Source organism: Lingula anatina, chromosome 1 (assembly GCF_051362555.1).
Source record: "Lingula anatina isolate TDL-2025a chromosome 1, LinAna3.0, whole genome shotgun sequence".
In the NCBI taxonomy this organism is placed as follows: Eukaryota; Metazoa; Brachiopoda; class Lingulata; order Lingulida; family Lingulidae; genus Lingula; species Lingula anatina.
In genome coordinates, this window is record NC_141767.1 from 31,785,933 (window position 1) to 31,803,874 (window position 17,942).

General features: G+C 32.9%; 1 protein-coding gene across 6 annotated transcripts in view; it reads left to right on the plus strand.

Moving 5' to 3' along the window:
- The window catches only part of LOC106170590 (multiple C2 and transmembrane domain-containing protein 1), a 35,189-nt gene extending 23,576 nt beyond the window's left edge, over positions 1-11,613 (plus strand). For 4 of the 6 annotated variants that reach the window (XM_087016632.1, XM_087016627.1, XM_087016641.1 and 1 more), the window contains 15 exons: positions 1,777-1,965; positions 3,080-3,207; positions 3,425-3,611; positions 4,106-4,160; positions 4,530-4,671; positions 5,514-5,616; positions 5,763-5,864; positions 6,128-6,202; positions 6,498-6,617; positions 7,100-7,228; positions 7,621-7,671; positions 7,942-8,048; positions 8,307-8,416; positions 8,718-8,815; positions 9,282-11,613. In XM_087016632.1, the coding sequence (XP_086872758.1) occupies positions 1,777-1,965; positions 3,080-3,207; positions 3,425-3,611; positions 4,106-4,160; positions 4,530-4,671; positions 5,514-5,616; positions 5,763-5,864; positions 6,128-6,202; positions 6,498-6,617; positions 7,100-7,228; positions 7,621-7,671; positions 7,942-8,048; positions 8,307-8,416; positions 8,718-8,815; positions 9,282-9,356 (1,671 nt within the window). In that variant the 3' untranslated portion in view covers positions 9,357-11,613. The remainder of the gene's footprint in view (positions 1-1,776; positions 1,966-3,079; positions 3,208-3,424; positions 3,612-4,105; positions 4,161-4,529; positions 4,672-5,513; positions 5,617-5,762; positions 5,865-6,127; positions 6,203-6,497; positions 6,618-7,099; positions 7,229-7,620; positions 7,672-7,941; positions 8,049-8,306; positions 8,417-8,717; positions 8,816-9,281) is intronic. The other 2 variants (XR_015335363.1, XM_087016645.1) reach the window with 2 other exon arrangements.
- The last annotated feature ends 6,329 nt before the right edge of the window (positions 11,614-17,942 follow it).

The following is a 17,942-nucleotide window of genomic DNA, read 5'->3' on the forward strand; positions in this document are numbered from 1 at the left end:
GTGAAACAGTAAATTATCCATCTTAAATATTATTGATAATAGATTATATTGAATTGTACATGTTTTTTTATGAAAGGGGGCTTTACACATTTTGTTTTCAGATTAACTGATTTTCTCTCATCCCAACTTAAATCAAAACTAAATAGCTATGTTAAGAGATGTATAATTGTGCATTTTTTCCATTTTTTCTTAGTTTCAGGACTATTATTTAACTTGAACATGAAGAAAAAACAACTTTAACAATGTAATTTTTTTTCTTTTTGCCAAGAAGGAAATATTGATGGATATTTGTGATTGCATGTGATCTACAGGTGTTAAATAAAATATGCTGTAGGCTAATTGAATTTTTCCAATGGCTTGAAATCCAAATTATCAGTGTGTCATTTATGGTATTTGCAGTAGGTCAAAACTGACGAATAGCCAATATATTTCTTTCATCATTTTTCTCATGTGTACTGCAATACCAGCCATAGCTAGTTCTGATTGTTTTAACATTGTCACTTGTAGATAGATTCTAATGCTGAGAAAAATACGCATTATGTTTGAAAAGTTCCGTGCCACAATTGTTGGCATGCAACACATCCACAATGTAGTTTTATGTGTTTTCCCCACATCATCAGTGTAAGAGTCTTCTTTGGTTGTATTTCCTATGGGTCCCATTTGTGTAAGTGTGTTTTGTGTAGCAACATTATCTTTGATCTGCAGGCGGAAATGAGCATTTAGTAAATTGAGATCATAGTTCTGGATTGTGGTAGTTGTACTGTAACGCATTGTTCCACTTCCAACCTCTCTTCTGGATATCCCAAAACCTGCATGAATCCAGCAGTTCAGATCTTCACTCCACAAATAGTCTGAGAGATATAGATTTTCACAGTTCATATCACTGACATATATGGTGAGAGCAGTCAATATACTTTGCATTGAGTTTAAACACATAGCAGAGAATGTCTATGGTAGAAGCAGAATATGCAGAACTGGAATAGAACCAAAATGCAGTCTGTTTTCATGGTAGGGAAAAAATTAAAATTCATTTTTTATATAACTAGACGATTTTTTAAAATGTTGTTATTGTCATATTGATTTTGTTTCGATTAGTGGAATTGGTGTGTTTCCCATTTAAATCACAAGTTTGTATACTAGGTGATTCTAGGCAATACCAAGCAGTTGCCTGTTAATATGTAAGAAATTGATTCAAATGGTGATATTAGCAAAAAAGGAAAGAATCTATGTTTGCTGGTACATGTATCTGGCATCATCTTTTGTTTTTGTCTTCTTTCTGTCCAGTAAATCTGAGGTCTTCATTATTTATAAACAACCATAGATACAGTCATGATTAAGCAGCAGCAGTGATTATGTATTGAACTAGATCATATAAAACTGAAATAATGCATTCTCTTTTCCAGGTTGTTACTGTATTAAATCTCGATGGCAAAATTTCATGTTGTTTGGTACTAGTCTGACGGCAGCAATTACTCAAGCTATTTTAGCAATGTAATACTTCATGTTTGCAAGCTAGAAAAACAATCTTGAAATTGGCATTTACATTTGTCACGGTTGTTTTGTGTCTGTTATACCAGATTCTAGAGCATTAAATTTAATTATTCATCTTTTTTTCCCCCTTTCTAGGCCTAATCACAGAACAGTAATTGAGTATTGATATTTTGACGTGCACTTTGGATAAGATTAATCAATTAAATACAAACCATAATTGAAAGCTGCTCTGCAAATTTTTTGCCCTGGCTAATGTCAAGTATTATTACATTACACTCTTGCCAGTTCTTCCACAAGGGCCAGCAGCAGCAGAGCTCGTATGGGGAAACAGCCAAGAAGCTGAAGTCTCAGATATGGAACAGTGTGGTCACCATTGTGCTAATAGAGGGGAAACAGTTGCTCCCTATGGATGACAATGGCCTCAGTGACCCCTATGTCAAGTTCAGACTGGGCAATGAAAAGTGTAGAAGCAAGGTGAGCCTGATCATGGTGTCTGTACTGGAGATGAGATGGATCAATTGAGAGTGATTTATATGAAGTAATGGAATGTTAGCCTGAGACAAAAATCTCTATGTATTCCAGTACTCTTATCATTTCAGGTCACATGAGCGTTTTCTGGAATCAATACTGTAACAGGCATTAACAGATAAATGCATGTGAAGGATATAAAGCTCTATATGGCCCCATTCAGAATAGGGGACTAACTAGTCTGTGGGACAAATATGGCAACCCACTACAAAGTTTGCCGTCTAATCCACTAATAGAAACTGAATAGATATCCCGTGGGGAAGTATTCAAGTGGTTCGGCCATATTTGACTTTCGGACTAGTTAGTCCCCTGTTCTGAATAGAGCCTCTGATAGAATATGTAATTTACATATATATGTCATAACACACACATATATATATATATATGTCATGATTCCTTGATATATTCAACTACATATTATTGACTGTTGGAAACTACATATTATTGATTATTGTTTATGTCAGAAACATCAGTTTGGTCTAAAAGTCCATAGCTAACATTATAAAGTAGTCATTTGAATGAGATTGGCAACAAAAATATTGCTTTCATTGGAAGTGTGCTTGCCATAAAAATGCAGAATGTGCATAAAAACCCTTGACTTTCCAGCTATATGCTAATATTTATCTGCCTTTTGTCCACATGTTTATTATTGTTTTAGAACATTTTTTTCATAAACTTTATCCATGAAATCTGTGATATGGCATAGTTCTTCTGGTTTATAAGTTATTATTTCGTTGCAAAATTGGCTTGATAGCCTCAATAGCCACAAAACAAAACTTCTGATGCTGTGTTTTCCAAAGTAAACAAATATGGTTAAAACTTAAAACAGTTAAAGTATTACCATAGTTCAGATAATTAAGACACCAAAAGAGATTTAAACATCAGTTTTAATTATAACTTTGATGTAATTGTTGAATGGAAGTTGTCTGGTTAGGAATAACATAAGGATGAATTTGAGTTATGACAGCTGCAATACCAATTCATATGGGTACCATTATTGTGTGGCACTGTATTTAATAAGTAATTTCAAGGTAATTCCAGTTCTTCTCTCCTTCATAAGGTAAAGTCAAAGACACTGGAACCAAGGTGGTTGGAAGAATTCCAACTGCATATGTTTGATGACTACAGCAAACAACTGGAAATAACAGTGTGGGATAAAGATGTCACTGGAGATGACTTTATGGGCAGGTAATGGACATTTTCAGGAGAACAAATAAATGCACAAGATCATGGTTTTATCTGTTTTGTACTTGTTAAACTCATACATCATTGTTAGATTGGGAATTATATCAAACTTTAATGATGTTTATTTTTCAAACTAGATGGGGGAATGTTAATCAGGTACTCAATCTTAGAAATCATGTGAATTGGAAAGGCTTTGGCATATGTTGCTCTTCTGTTTCAGAGCTGTGATTGATTTGAATACCTTGGAAAGTGAGAGAACCCACAAAGTGGTGCAACCTCTGGAGGATGGTGCTGGCGTGATCACTCTCCTGATCACTGTGACTGGCAGTGCAGGCAGGGAGACCATCTCAGATCTGAGCAACTACACACCCATTCCATACGAGAGAGATGCAATTGTACAGAAATATGTGAGTGATAACTTATGTTGTTGGTTTTTGTCTTTCAGTTTTTGGGTTAAATCTCACACCTGCCTGAATTGCCATCTTTTTTAACTTCAACTTGAAATAATAGTTCAGTCTGTAATGACTGGCAACAGGGTTGCCTGATAGAGACTTTTAAATTGATAATTGTAGTTATTATTTTACCAGATTTATTCAAAGGACCAAGGTGCAAAGAGGTCCCTTTGGATGTAGTTTGTCCATTTTCATCAATGGGGCTTACTTCTTGTTAAAATTGGTTTAGCTTTAAGCATTCAGCTTATTTCTTTATTCTATATAGCTGGTCTTCTTACAGTCATGGTGTGTTTCATTTACAGGGTTTTGATGATCTAGGCACCATTTCTGCAAGTGCTCTTTTGAACATACTCATACCAATTAGATATTTTCATTTTGATTTAACTGCAACTTGATACTTTGATGCCAACTTATAGAGTAATAAAATATATTTAATACAATCATTTCAGGGATTGATTAAGTCCTTCAGAAATATGCCAGATATAGGTTGGCTTCAAGTGAAAGGTGAGTTATCTGTAAATTATGTATGCACTACACTTATATAATTAGTAATAATATTTAAGCTGTCTATTTGCTGGTCTAATCACTATCAGCAAATCTATGGAACCATCAGTGTCCAAATCCAATGTGTGGCAGGTTCTTTATATTCTCATTTTTATACTCAGTCGTTGACTATTTTCTTTCATTGGTATTAAATCAGATTTCATGCTTAGAGATCCATTTTTACCTTCATCTCTTATGGGAGTAAACTTGATTGAGTTTTCGGTTACACGATATTTTGAAAATTGAGTTAAGCTCAATCGGTTGGTGGTGTCGTATTCAAATAAGCAGAAAATGGTGAATTGTTTTTATCCGTTTCTGATTGGATTTCAGTAATCAAAGCAGAGGGTTTGGCATCAGCTGACTTTGGTGGCAAGAGTGATCCCTATTGTGTGTTAGAGTTAGTCAATGATTACCTGCAGACACAGACAGAATATAAAACTCTGAATCCAGAATGGAATAAAGTATTTACATTGTAAGTGAAACAGTACTTTTACATATTTGATCATGAGTGGCCATCAGCTAACATTTTTACATTGTAACAGGTTAACTTAGGCAGTATTCAAATTATGAGTGTCCATTACCAACTTTTTATGTTCTTGTCTACACAATGAATTCTGCTTTGTCTTGAATTTATTTTGTCTACAATAAACAATAAAGATACATCATAGAATGGATGCAAAATCATTGAATTCTTTATATCAGTACTGTACTTAATGTTTCTTCATATAGCAGTTGCCTTGGGTTCAAATTGATTTATATATCCTCTTCTACAAAATGTACTTCCATTTACATAACACTATTGGGAACGTAGAGGTCATCACTGAAACTTAAAGTGCTTATTGTTGATCAGTGCTAGTCTAAGAACACATTCAGAACAACTGACTAACAGATCCGCAAATCAAATATGGTGACCCACTAAAACGCTTGTGGCTTAATTCTTGATTAGACACTGAATAGATTCCCTGTGGGCTTTACGCAATAAGCATTCAAGTGTATCAGCCATATTTGATCCGCAGATCTGTTAGTCCGTTGTTCTGAATGCATTCTAAAAGATCCTATTGGTGCAGATTGGCTCTACATGTATTTGCCTTGATAATCAATTGCCAGGGCAATCAATACATTTCAACAAAGATCATGGGGATGTTGAAACAACAGATTTCTCATTATTTCAAGGAAAACAGGATGAATGTGTATCCTCTTATATTAGCATAATATGTTTTTATGTTTTGTTTAGCAAAATTCCTTGCAATTCTGTCTGATCTCTCAGTTTGATTGGGACTTGTATAACTGTGATTCTGTGTTTTTTTTCTACAGCAATGTGAAGGACATCCACTCTGTGCTGGAAGTGACAGTGTATGATGAAGACAGGGACATGAAGAAGGAATTTCTTGGAAAAGTTGCCATTCCTCTGCTGAAAGTAAGGCACAACAAAAAATGAAAAAAAAATACTTTTCAGAGAAATGTGAATGAGACAACTAATTTTTCCAAGTTTTTTTTAATTAATTTAAACCACACATGTAATATCTTAAGGTTTACAACTGAATGATTTTTTTTTTTTTTTAGATATGCAAAGGCGAAAGAAAAATTTTTGCTTTAAAAGACAGAAAGTTACAAAAAAGAACCAAAGGGACCATCCACCTGGAGCTTGATATTGTTTACAATCATGTAAGCATTGTAGTTTCTTACTTTCTGTATATACTCATGTATTTCAGATGTAATTTTTGTGCAAAACATGCTTTAATATTTATCTCAACTTTTTATGAGAAAATATTAAATGACAAAGTTTATAAGACATTTAAAGATATCAAGTTTATTCAAACTTTCTTTTTTTTTTTTTTTTTTGGATATATATGCGTGTGCATATTGATTGAATCACTCTTTCTTAACTATAAGGAGAAGTTGTTCATATTGCAATTTGCTATTTCTAGTTTAAGGCTGCAATCCGTACTGTTAACCCAAGAGAAGAAAAATATATGCAACCAGAACCAAAGATGAAAATTTCTGTAAGTCTATCCATTGTTTAAGGACCATATCTCTCATGAAATATGTACTTAATTTAAGGCTATAAAACCTGAAGTTTTTTCACATCTAGTTTTTATGACTAAGTCAGTCATTTTGTGATACAGTAACTACAGAGAAACAATGTTTTAGAAACTATGAATAGTTTGTCTGGTGCTGTTGCACCAGTTCTTAATTTAAGTCTCTTTTTCCATTTTACTAAAAAGTCTCTCAGTGAATTTTGTTTTAAGCCAGCAAGATTTTTTAGATCATTTTGGTGTACCTTGTTCTGTTTTTCAGCTGCTGAAGCGGAATGTAGCTCGCATGGCGTCAATAGTAACAGCAGTGCGTGACACAGCCCAGTTTGTCCAGAGTTGCTTCACTTGGGAGTCCAAAATGAGAAGTGCACTTGCTTTCCTGGTAAATTACAATATATTATGAAACTTTCTTAAAAATTGACCTTCTCTTACTAATTTACAAGAATGTTTTAAGTTTTCAGAAAAGGTTGAACTGGGATTGGAATTGTATTCAAAGTTAAGTTTTTTTTTCTTTTCTTCTACTTATTATTATCTGTTAGGCATATAACATCAAGCATGGAAATACATGAATATCTGAGTGGTGGAACCCAAACAACTATTTGCTGCAACAATAGTATCTTTGTGTTATATGGCATTTTGTATTTAGCAGACCAAATAAAGACTTTGAAAGCTATACCCAGGCCCGTAGCCAGGGGGGTTCGGGGAGCGGGGGGAGGTCCCCTCAGGTAAAATTTTAATTAGGTACATGAAGGTTTCGTCGTAATTGGTCCACTTTTTCAGAAACAGAGCCCCCCTTTTGAAATTGCTGACTGCAGGCCTGAAAAATATAACAGCTTTAAACCCAGCATGTGTTGACCATTTCAGAGCTTCCTGGTGATTGTGTGGAATTTTGAGCTTTACATGCTTCCACTAACTTTGCTACTGATTCTGTTGTGGAACTACTTCATGCATCAGGTGGCAATAAGCTTGAGTAAGGACACCGAGTACACACAGGTCAGTCACCACGCCAGTTTTTATAGAAACTGGACACGTCTTTGCTGACCTCTCTATTGCATGTTGATTGAATGTATCTGAGTGAAATAATTATGAGAGGAATGTATTTAATAAAATCCAGTTCAGCTATTTTTTTTATACAAAAATACTACTGACTAAAAATGATTACCAGCTTATTGAAGTTTTAAGCATGATCAGTTAATGGTGGTGTGGCAGTGCATGATATGCATAAAATGAGTGATTAATATAAAAATTATGTTTTCCATTTAATGTTACTGAAGTCTCTTTATACTTGTATATAACATAATTTATTGGCAGTTTTGTTGGTAATTAACATGTTCAGGAAAAACAGTTTCAATAACTTAACAGGAAATTTTGTTCCTCTCTTCCAGACTACTACTGCTGTTGTAGAAGAGGAGGATGAAGATGAAGAAAAAGATAAAGTAATTGTCTTATGATAAAGCAGTATTAATATGAAAGGTTTTACACAGCAACATAAAGTAGAGATGATAGTCACAAATACTTCAAAAATGTCTAATTTTCATCCCCACAAAGTGGTGAATTACAATTGTAATCAACTTTCCAAGTTTTGCCTCTGCTTACAAAAGTTTTGTCTATGTTCAATCCCACAGGTGTCTCTTGAGATAATTTCATGATATTATTCATTTGCTCCCATTAGAAAAATGTTAATACTCTGACTTTGATTGTTTTAGGAAGAGAATCGTAGTCTCAGGGAAAAGTTGGATGTAATCCAGGGCTACTGTTTGACAGTACAGAACATACTGGATCATCTGGCCTCACTTGGAGAGAGGGTTAAAAAGTAAGACATTTAAAGAATGTAATTGTGTTTGTGTTACATACATATGCATATTTCATGTGTAAGCCCCTTGATATATAATTTTATATACCTACATTGTTTTACCAAGTAAGTAGATAAATTTTGTGTAACCAAGCTTTTTATTACTGGATACAGACAAGTAAAGCACATGTACATTTTGCCATTTAACCAAAGTCTGATTAGATGTTCATATTTGATATTTGGTCAAAATGTTTTCATCAAACATAATTTGGCTTTCAGCACATTTAACTGGTCTGTGCCATGGTTGACCACCTTTGCTGTGATAGTGCTGTTTATAGCAACCATCATTCTTTACTACATTCCACTGAGGCTTATCATTCTAGCCTGGGGTATGTGCATAAAAGAAAGAGAAACAATAATGAGAGAGATTTGGATATTGTTTTCACATCAGATTGGGGCAAATTTATGGAAGATGGTAATTTTATATAGATCTGATTATAAGCCTTACAGTGGGCTGTACACATTATTTGAATGTAGCAAAACATTATGCCCTCACAGGATGATAGAGTTAAAAACATCGATAGTGATTAATCATTTGGATCGACTGAACAGATTTTGCTTACAGTGTGCTTTGTCAATTGAATTGAGATTGGAACATATGTAAACATCATTTTATGCTGTTTTCTCCAGGTATTAACAAGTTCACAAAGAAGTTACGGAAACCAAATGCCATTCCAAATAATGAACTATTAGATTTTCTGTCCAGAGTTCCCAATGACATAGAATTGGTAGGTTATTTACATACTTCACAGTTATTATTATTGCTAGATGATTTACAGAGGGTATTCTGAAGACTTTATTAATATATCATTATAATTTATGGGGCAATACAATGAAAGAGCAATAAAATTTTTAAGTGAAGATTCTCATTCAAACAAAAAACCAAGTGGGTTTCACAAAATTGTTGATGAAGAGATGAACATTACAAGCTAATTCTACTTAATTGAAATGCCAAAAAGCCCATTTAACATGATCTTGTAGGTTTAAATGTTAAAATGAACACTTTCATGTCGATCAAATGATTTGCTGTACAAAGATATCTTGGTAATAATTAACTTAAATATTTCACAAGACAAGTATTTTACATGTACAGCTGTAGCTTTGCACACATAGACAAAAAAGGGAGTTGTAATATATTCAGAACAGAGCATATTCTTATGTGATGACATGCTGATAATGAAGATATGTTTCCAGATGGAGTTTAGAGAGTTTCCCTTGGAGAACTCTGAAAGTCCTCAACACACAAGTAGCAGAAAGAAGAGGGAATGAAAGGCTCAGACGGATATTTTTTCTTCAGAAAAAAATGGTCCTTGGCTTCATATTTGTTGGTGTCTTCTGCTTCATTACACAAATTTAATTTACATTGAGCTAACTTAATTGGCACATTGCACGTGTTTGTGCTCATTTGGTGGATTTTGAAACTTTTAGAAATCATACGATAATGGACTTACCCCATTGGTACCTAGTGTTTTTTCTATGCAATTAATAATTCCTTGTGTATCATGATCTTTTGTGATATATTTATAGATATGGTGTTGAAATTTTATTAATTCATTTTTTTAGAATAATCAGTTGAGCACTGGTCAAAGCAGGCTTTGGAGTGTGATTTTTCTGACCTCTGGGTTAGAGGTGCATTTGAGTATAGATAACCTTGTTGTCTTCACACAAGGTGAAACTGCAATGGAACTGATATTATTTGTTTCAAATTACATTTTTTTTTACATACAACTGCAATTTTTCTTGTGTGCACAAGTCATTTATAACTTATGAGGCATATATCTGAAGGTTTTGGTAAGAGGTTTTTTTTTTTTTTTTTTTTTTTTTACAGATTAATACAGGGTTTGGTACAGATCTGAAATATTAAAAAGATACATGAAATGTGATAAAGGATCCTCAAGCATAAATTCAACCACGTGCTGTTAAACAAATTGTTGGCATTATGCATGCACAAAGCTATTTTGTTTTTCCATCTTTGAAAGGCATTGAGGGAGGAAATTGGCACGGAATTCTTGTTTTTTTTTTTTTTTTCTGTTCTGTAGTATTTAATGTAAATTCCACATTACTTTCATTCAAAAATACATCATACAAAATGTACACTGAGCAAAAATATAAATGCCTTATGTGAATAATTTATGTGATATGTAATGGGTCACTCCAAATGAGCTGATGTTGTCTTATAATTGTACAGTAATCTGCAGAACATTGAACAACAATTCACTTAATATGATTTATATATATATATTTCAAGATGCTGATAAAAAATTAAAAATATTGGGCAGAGCATTTATATTTTTACTCAGTGAAGTTTATAGATGTGTTCTTGTAATCCCAGTTCTGTCTCCCAAATGTAATAAAGCAACAGGGTTTTATCTTATTTCAAATTCAATAATTACTTTGCAGAAGATGACTAAGGTTTTGTTTTCCAATAACTTATAGAGATTGTAATTAATTATTAAGGTAATTATTTTTATTTAGGTTTATTTATTTATATTTTTGTTTACTGCTTGTGGGTATTAGATGGTATGCTCTGTCAGAACTGATTTGAAATTAATGGCCAGTGTTCATCATAGATTATGTTACAAATTTTAAAAACTTTCATTGTAATCAATCATATTAGTAAAGATGAAGAGACTGGAAATATGTTTAATAGCAATTAGATTGGTTGTAGCATTCCTTTTACTTGAAAATGGTATTTTAAAGGATTTTCAGATTTCATAGTGTAAGTGATGCTCGTGTGTATTTTGTTATCTTTGAAAAAATCTCACAGTTTGTTGTATTATTCATTGGAGGTAAGAAAAATAAGGTACTGTGTGCATTTCTTCAGTTTTCTATCTCAGTTTTTCAGATCTGATTGTGAACCATTGTTTATTTATGTGCAGTTCAGTTAATGTTTTGTTGAACTGCAGTAATTATATTTTCAATTCTTCTGTATCCATTTGTGCCATTTTGTTCTAAATAAGGATTGGAATGGGCAGCTTTTGACTGATTAAAAGGTGCTTCCTTTCATTGTTCGGCATTTAAATGCACTGAAAAAAATATTTGACAAACTAAACAGGCTTCTTCATTGCCATTTTACGAGTCTTTTTTCAATCGCAATATTCTTGCAATTTTGTTTTTGGTATAGACCTGTCATTCCTTGGTATAAGTATTTCCCATTTTTCTTGTATCATCACACTCTGAGTCTAATATATGTACTCTACCTCATTTTTTCATTCAAATTAGTGGTCATTATTTATCTTATTTGATGTATTTGATTCTGTCTAATCAAAGGAAACTATTGTATTTATGAGTATGAAAGGATATTTTAATTGCCATAATTAAGTAAATGTAATTCTGAATGGTGTACAGCAGTTCAGTATAGTTTATTTAAAAATTGATCTAGACTCATTTTTTATACATGTGTATATATATTTTCATGCATTCACTTAAATGTAGTCATTATTTGAATGTAAAGAAAAGAGAATATTAAGACTACGTATTAAGGTTTCTCTTAAACTTATTTTACAAAATAAAAACCATAAATGCATATGTGTTAGTTTTTTGTGCTTGTGTTCATATCATATTGGACTTAATAGCTCTGCATGGTTATAAATTATGCATTTTTATGTACAGACATACAGATGTGTCTGTACATATAGCCGTCAGCTGCGTCTGTCATTGCCGTCGTCGTCGTCGTCGCCATGCACTTTTACCGATAACACGATAAGTGGAAAACTGTTTTTTCTTTTGGCTTGAAACTTACAGGACTGATGAATATTCATAATACGCAGGTCATGTGTGAAAATCAGCATGATCCGGCCATTTTTAGGGAAGTTATGCTGTTTTTTCACTTTTTTCAACATATATGCAACATTGTTAACATTGTTAACACAATATAAGAAAAACAGATGGGCCAATTGTCATGAAACTCACAGGAGTGGTCAATCTTACTAAAACGCAGGTTGAGTTCGAAAATCAGCATAATCTGGCTATTATTTTAGTAGTTATACTGTTTTTTCAAATTTTCTCAGATTTAATTCTTAGGCATGTTAACAGTCTCATTATTGAACTAATAAGATACATAAAAGTGTTTGTTTGATATTTCCTGCATCTTTACAACATTGTTAGTTGATTATGTAAAAATGATGATAAACTTAATATCATGTATTGTGTAATAAAGTGTCAAAAATGGAAATAAACTCATATCATTGCAGTTTGTCAGATTCAATCATCCACTATGTTCAGAATCTCAGAATGGAGGAAATTGGACATTTAACACTGTTCTATTGATACTTTTCCCATCTAATCAATTTTCTAAGTTGGTCATATAAAAATGGCAGTAAAATGTTTATTTTGTTTTATGTTGAAAAAGTGTTAAAAATGGAAATTAACCCATTTCAGAACAGTACTGTCTTGTTTACATTTTGGCATTTTCAAGATGTGACTTTGAAGTTCCATGGGCCTGCAGACCTTTGCTAGTCACATTTTCTGAATATCTGTGATACAAATATTTTATAATTAAAAATTGATGGTCATTATGCTGTTAAACATTATGTAATAATGCATCAAAATTTGAAGAAACCCCTATTTTGAGCACTGCTCCCATGATGACCATTTAAAGAAAATCATGTCACTTATTGTTCTCAAACTTACAGGAAAGAAACATGGGACCAAAATACAGCTTCAGTAGGCAATGCAGTCTGTTTTTTGCAGTCAAACAGTTTTTTGTGAAAATTTAATTTTTCACATGTTGGCATTTTCAAGGTGTGACTTAAAAGTTCCATGATCCTTAAGACCTTTGCTTGTCACATTTTCTGAATGTTCATGTTACTTATATTTTTTAATAACATTTGATGGTCATTATGCTGTTAAAGATTATGTAATGTTGCATCAAAATTTGAAGAAACCCCTATTTTGGGCACTGCTTCTATGATGACCATTTAAGGGAAATCATGTCACTTACTGTTCTCAAACTTACAGGAAAGAAACATGGGTCTAACATACAGCTTCAGTAGGCAACGCAGTCTGTTTGGCAAATTTTTCTGGCAATTTAACAGTTTTTTGTGAAAAGTTAATTTTTTCACTTATTGGCATTTTCAAGGTGCGACTTAAAACCTCCACGGGCTTGAAGACCCATGCTAGTCACATTTTCTGAAAATCCATGGCACGTATATTTTATTATTAAAAACTGATGTATTATGCCATTAAGCATTATGTAATGTTGCATCAAAATAGAAGAAAACACAATTTTTGGTGCTGCTGCCATGATGACCATTATGGGAAAACCATGTTACTTATGATTTTCAAACTTTCAAAAAAGAAACACGGGACTAAAATGCAGCCCGAGTTGGAAAAGCAGTTTAATTGGCTTCTTTTTCTGGAAGTTATACATTTTAGTGAAATATTCATTATCTTTTTGGCATATTCATTGTGGGACTCAGAGCTCCCATGGACATGAAGCCGAATGGTAATCAAACTTTCTACATGTCCATGCTATTTATAGTCAATAATCAAAAATTGGTGAAAATTATTCTATAATTTATTATGTAATGTGACATCAAAATTGACAATAATCTTTTTGCACTGCTACTGCAAACATTATGAAAAGAAAACTGTGCTACTTATTATTATATTTAACTTATAAGTATGATTTTTAGGATTGGCATGCAGTTCAAATTAGAAAGCCAGGTCAATTGGGTTATCATTTATTATTGAATTTATGCAATTTTGTGTGAAATTTTCATTTTTCTCATTCTGGCACTTTCTAAGTATAAACTTGAACTCTGATGGGCCTGAAGCCTTATGATTTTACTTTCGTCGGTGTTACCTGTGCAAAATTAAAATTTGATGTTGACTGTGCAGTTAAACATAATGTATTATTGCATCAGAATTGGTAGTCTCCTATTTTGTGCATTATTGTTTTGTGCTTTTCTTAAGTTGTGACTTATGGCCCTATATATATATCAAATATGGGCCTATATATATCAAACTCAAAGATTAAAAGTTTGAATAGCAGCTTCATTGGAATTATATTTACCTCTGCCAAGGAGGTTATATTTTCACCCTTGTTTGTCTGTCATTAACATAACTCAAAAAGTTATGGACCGATTTTGATGAAATTTTCGGGAACTGTCAGAAGTGGGCCAAAGAGGACAATAATCAATAATAATCAACAATTGCTGCCTTGGCAGAGGTCTGCACTCTCGGAGTGCTTTTCTAGTTTTGTTATGTTTTCCTTTATAATTTGTTCTCAAACACTTGCATTTGTGACTTTTAACTCTCATCGGTCTGAGGCTCTGACATTTCTGTATTTCCACATAAGTAGTTGGATTGTTTTTTTTATGTCTTTAAACATTATGTTACTTATGTAATATTAATTTATGCACTGTCATCATTTTTCAAATATTGAGACTTTCATCATGTGAATTTGAACTCTCATGGTCCTGAAACTGTAATCTTATTGAAGGGGTGGATTGAGACCATCTTCTGGGTCTTCCGGAGGACAGTCAGGTTATTAAGTTTATATTGCCTGGTATTTATTTTTTTCCTGTTGGAAGTCCATCAAAATGGAGGATGGATCAAAATAGATATCTCTGGGTCTGCTCATGTTATTGACCATTTAAACTGTTGTGCAGGATTATAATTCAGTGTTGACTGACAGTGCTATTATAAGCATTATTTATTATTGCATCAAAATTGACAAAATGACCTTTTTTGCATCTTTATTTTCTGTTTTTTGTCTGTACATTTGACAGCTTTTCTTTATTTAAAGTTTCATTGTTTTTAATAGTAAGTGGCTTTTAAACAGTAAAGTATAGCAATGATTAATTTTAAACAGTAGGTATACCTACAAGTAGCTACTCTTGGCTATTACATTATTTTTTCTTGGAATAATACTTTTTTTTTTGCACCTAGGGTGAAAAATACACAGTGGGGAAGTTTCCACTGGCTGCCAACAGCCGCTCCAAGTGTAATAATGACACAGATGGGTTTGTCAAGGTTCTCGGAGACAAAGAGACAGATAGGTTATTGGGATGTCATATAATTGCTTCCGTAAGTAGATTGCTGATGTTCTTAAGCCAAGATTACATTTGCCACTTGCACTGTATAATCATACGCAAGCTCTTTGTGATGGTATCCAAATTTTTTTTGCTTGACAAAATTGTAGTGGCTATCGGGGCTGTGGATCCATAAAAGTTGCACAGCCACCATATGCCTCTGCACAGACACCACATGAAAAGGGATTTACTGGCAGTACGCTAGCACCGAACAGACATTGTATGGCAAATGTAATCATGGGGTTTAGTTGTTTGTGGTAATACTGATACACTTATTTGTTAGATAACCCTCTTAACTACTTATTTATTTATTTATTTTCCAACAAATCTGATAACTGATTTCTTTTATATAACCTATGTTGAATTGGTAAAAAATCAGATTTCATTTAAATATGTTTATTGGTCGGTATCAGAATGTCTAAAAATTGAAAAAGAAAATTTATAACAACATTGGAAACATAGAAAAACATAAAAAAGACCATTTAAATCTGCCTCCTCCTATTAAGATTTGATTTTGTGTTATTATGATCAATTCTTATATATTATACATCTTTGAATATTTTGATGCATTTACACTATAAAAATAAAAGTAACCTTTTTGTAGTAAATTTGTTAATAGGCTATTTTTGTGAATTAATAGTAGAAATGTATTTTAGGTTGCTGGTACATTAATCAATGAAGCAGTGTTAGCTATGGAGTATGGAGCATCTTGTGAAGATGTCGCCAGGGTCTGTCACGCTCACCCTTTAAGTAACAGCTTTGTTTCATCAAGGAGTATTCTGTTATAACTCCTTGGTTTCATGCATCTTGGAACCTGGAAATTATTATCAACATGCATCTGTCGATCGCTCTGACCAAATTCCACACACTTTTGGCCTGTCTGTTTAGCTTGAAGTACTACACTGCTTGATTTTTTAGCCTATCAAATCAACAGTACAGGAAAAGGTAGAAATAAATAAAATGAAAGTTTCCACATGCAAATACATTTTCAGTCCTAGGCAGACAAGGTGTCCTGAAACTAACCATCTGAGTTTTGTCCACATTCAGAGTCAACTGCCATTTATAATACCACTTGTGCACAACATCAAGCATTGACTGCAAGTCCTTTTCATTCTTAGCTTAAAGCACAACCGCAAAAATCAACAGTAATGGAAAGGGCAGAGGCGTGCTGATAATAAAATCATTTCCAGTGACCTGAAAAATCTGAAAATTTGGATGTTTTCATGGTTTTTTAAAAATTATTTACAAATAAATTCAGACCAACTATTTAATGTTGAAGAGGTTAATATGTGTTTTTTTTACCATTTGTGTTAATTTGTCTCTTTTCATTACAAGTAACTAGAAAAGATTTCAAGTGTTACAAGTTTACAATATTGTGTAATCAGTTTTGCATTTTTAAAATTTATTTTAATGTGGGGTGATGAGTTTTCTATCTAAAGGAACTTTAACATGCAGACATATTAAAACTAACACAATTGATTTTTCAGACGGTTGCTGAAGCACTACGAGAGGCCAACCTAGCAGCTTACTGTGGGAAACCTATCAATATTTAAACATACTTAGAATGTACTTTTAACCTCCAGTAAATGCTGCAGTGACTTTATATAAGAGATTGAAACAGCATAATGAGGGAGTTGTCAAAATTTTGGGATTTGGTGTAGCTTTGAGATGTGTGGAAGATTTGACTCAGTTGAATAGTGATTTGGGATTACTTTTTATCTGTCTCTGCCTCATTTATAATGTATGGTAGGGTACAAGGCAAAAGCAACACAGAGAGAGAGTAATATGGAAATACAACAGGACTGTGGTATGACAAAACGATATTTGATAAGCTCCACATAAAAAAAAATGTACCTGGCTTGTATAACACAAAGATCCAGGCTTGTGACATTCTTTCTCGTTTCTAATAAATGTTTAAAAAGGCAGAACATTCAAATAATTTGCATAAGAAAATGTCAATCTCCCTGTTCATCAGCTTTATATCTCAAGTTCTGCTAGTTTAAGTTATTTGCATGATCAAACTGATCAGAGAATCAGTTATTGGTTTTTGTTCACTAAAAGAAAGTGAAATACACTCCTTAAGAGTTATAACACACCGCTAATGTATCTATATGTATTTCTTTTCTGGATTAAAGAGCATTATTTATCATATCTCTTTAAAGAGTCAAAATTGCCATCCAGTCGCTATTGGGATTGCTCATGTATCTCATCCATGTAAAAATATCAAAATGAGCAGAGCTGAAAATATTCATGTGAGACTCAGTAAAAAATGTTCTAGGACTTTTGGATATATATATATATATATATATATATATATATATATATGGATATACTTTTGGATATATATAAATGGATAAAGTAAACGTATATATATATATATATATATATATATTAAAAGGATCAGATATCATCGCCCAAGTATGTACTACTTACTGGGTTAAGCTAACCAGGGGGGGGATCCTGGATTTCCTAGAGGGGTGTTCGGCTTTTTAAATCCTCCCCCCCCCCCCACCCGAATTTTTTTTTAAATTTTAATACTTGGACAGAACGGTTTAAATTTAAAATTGAATAATAATTTAATATATCAGTTTTAGAAAGTCATCAAGTAACACTGCAAGACTAATGTAAGCCATATGACGGTCATGTTCGGTTTCAGAGATTTTGTATCTCGTGTATCTAGGCATAGGACGGGCTGAGATTTGTCTTTAACAGAATACTTTAACATAGTTTTGTCTGTTACTGAATAACTATCTGAAATCAAAATTGGGAAGGGATTTTAGGGAATGGTGTAAGGCACGTGAGTAAATTGTGTGGTGCA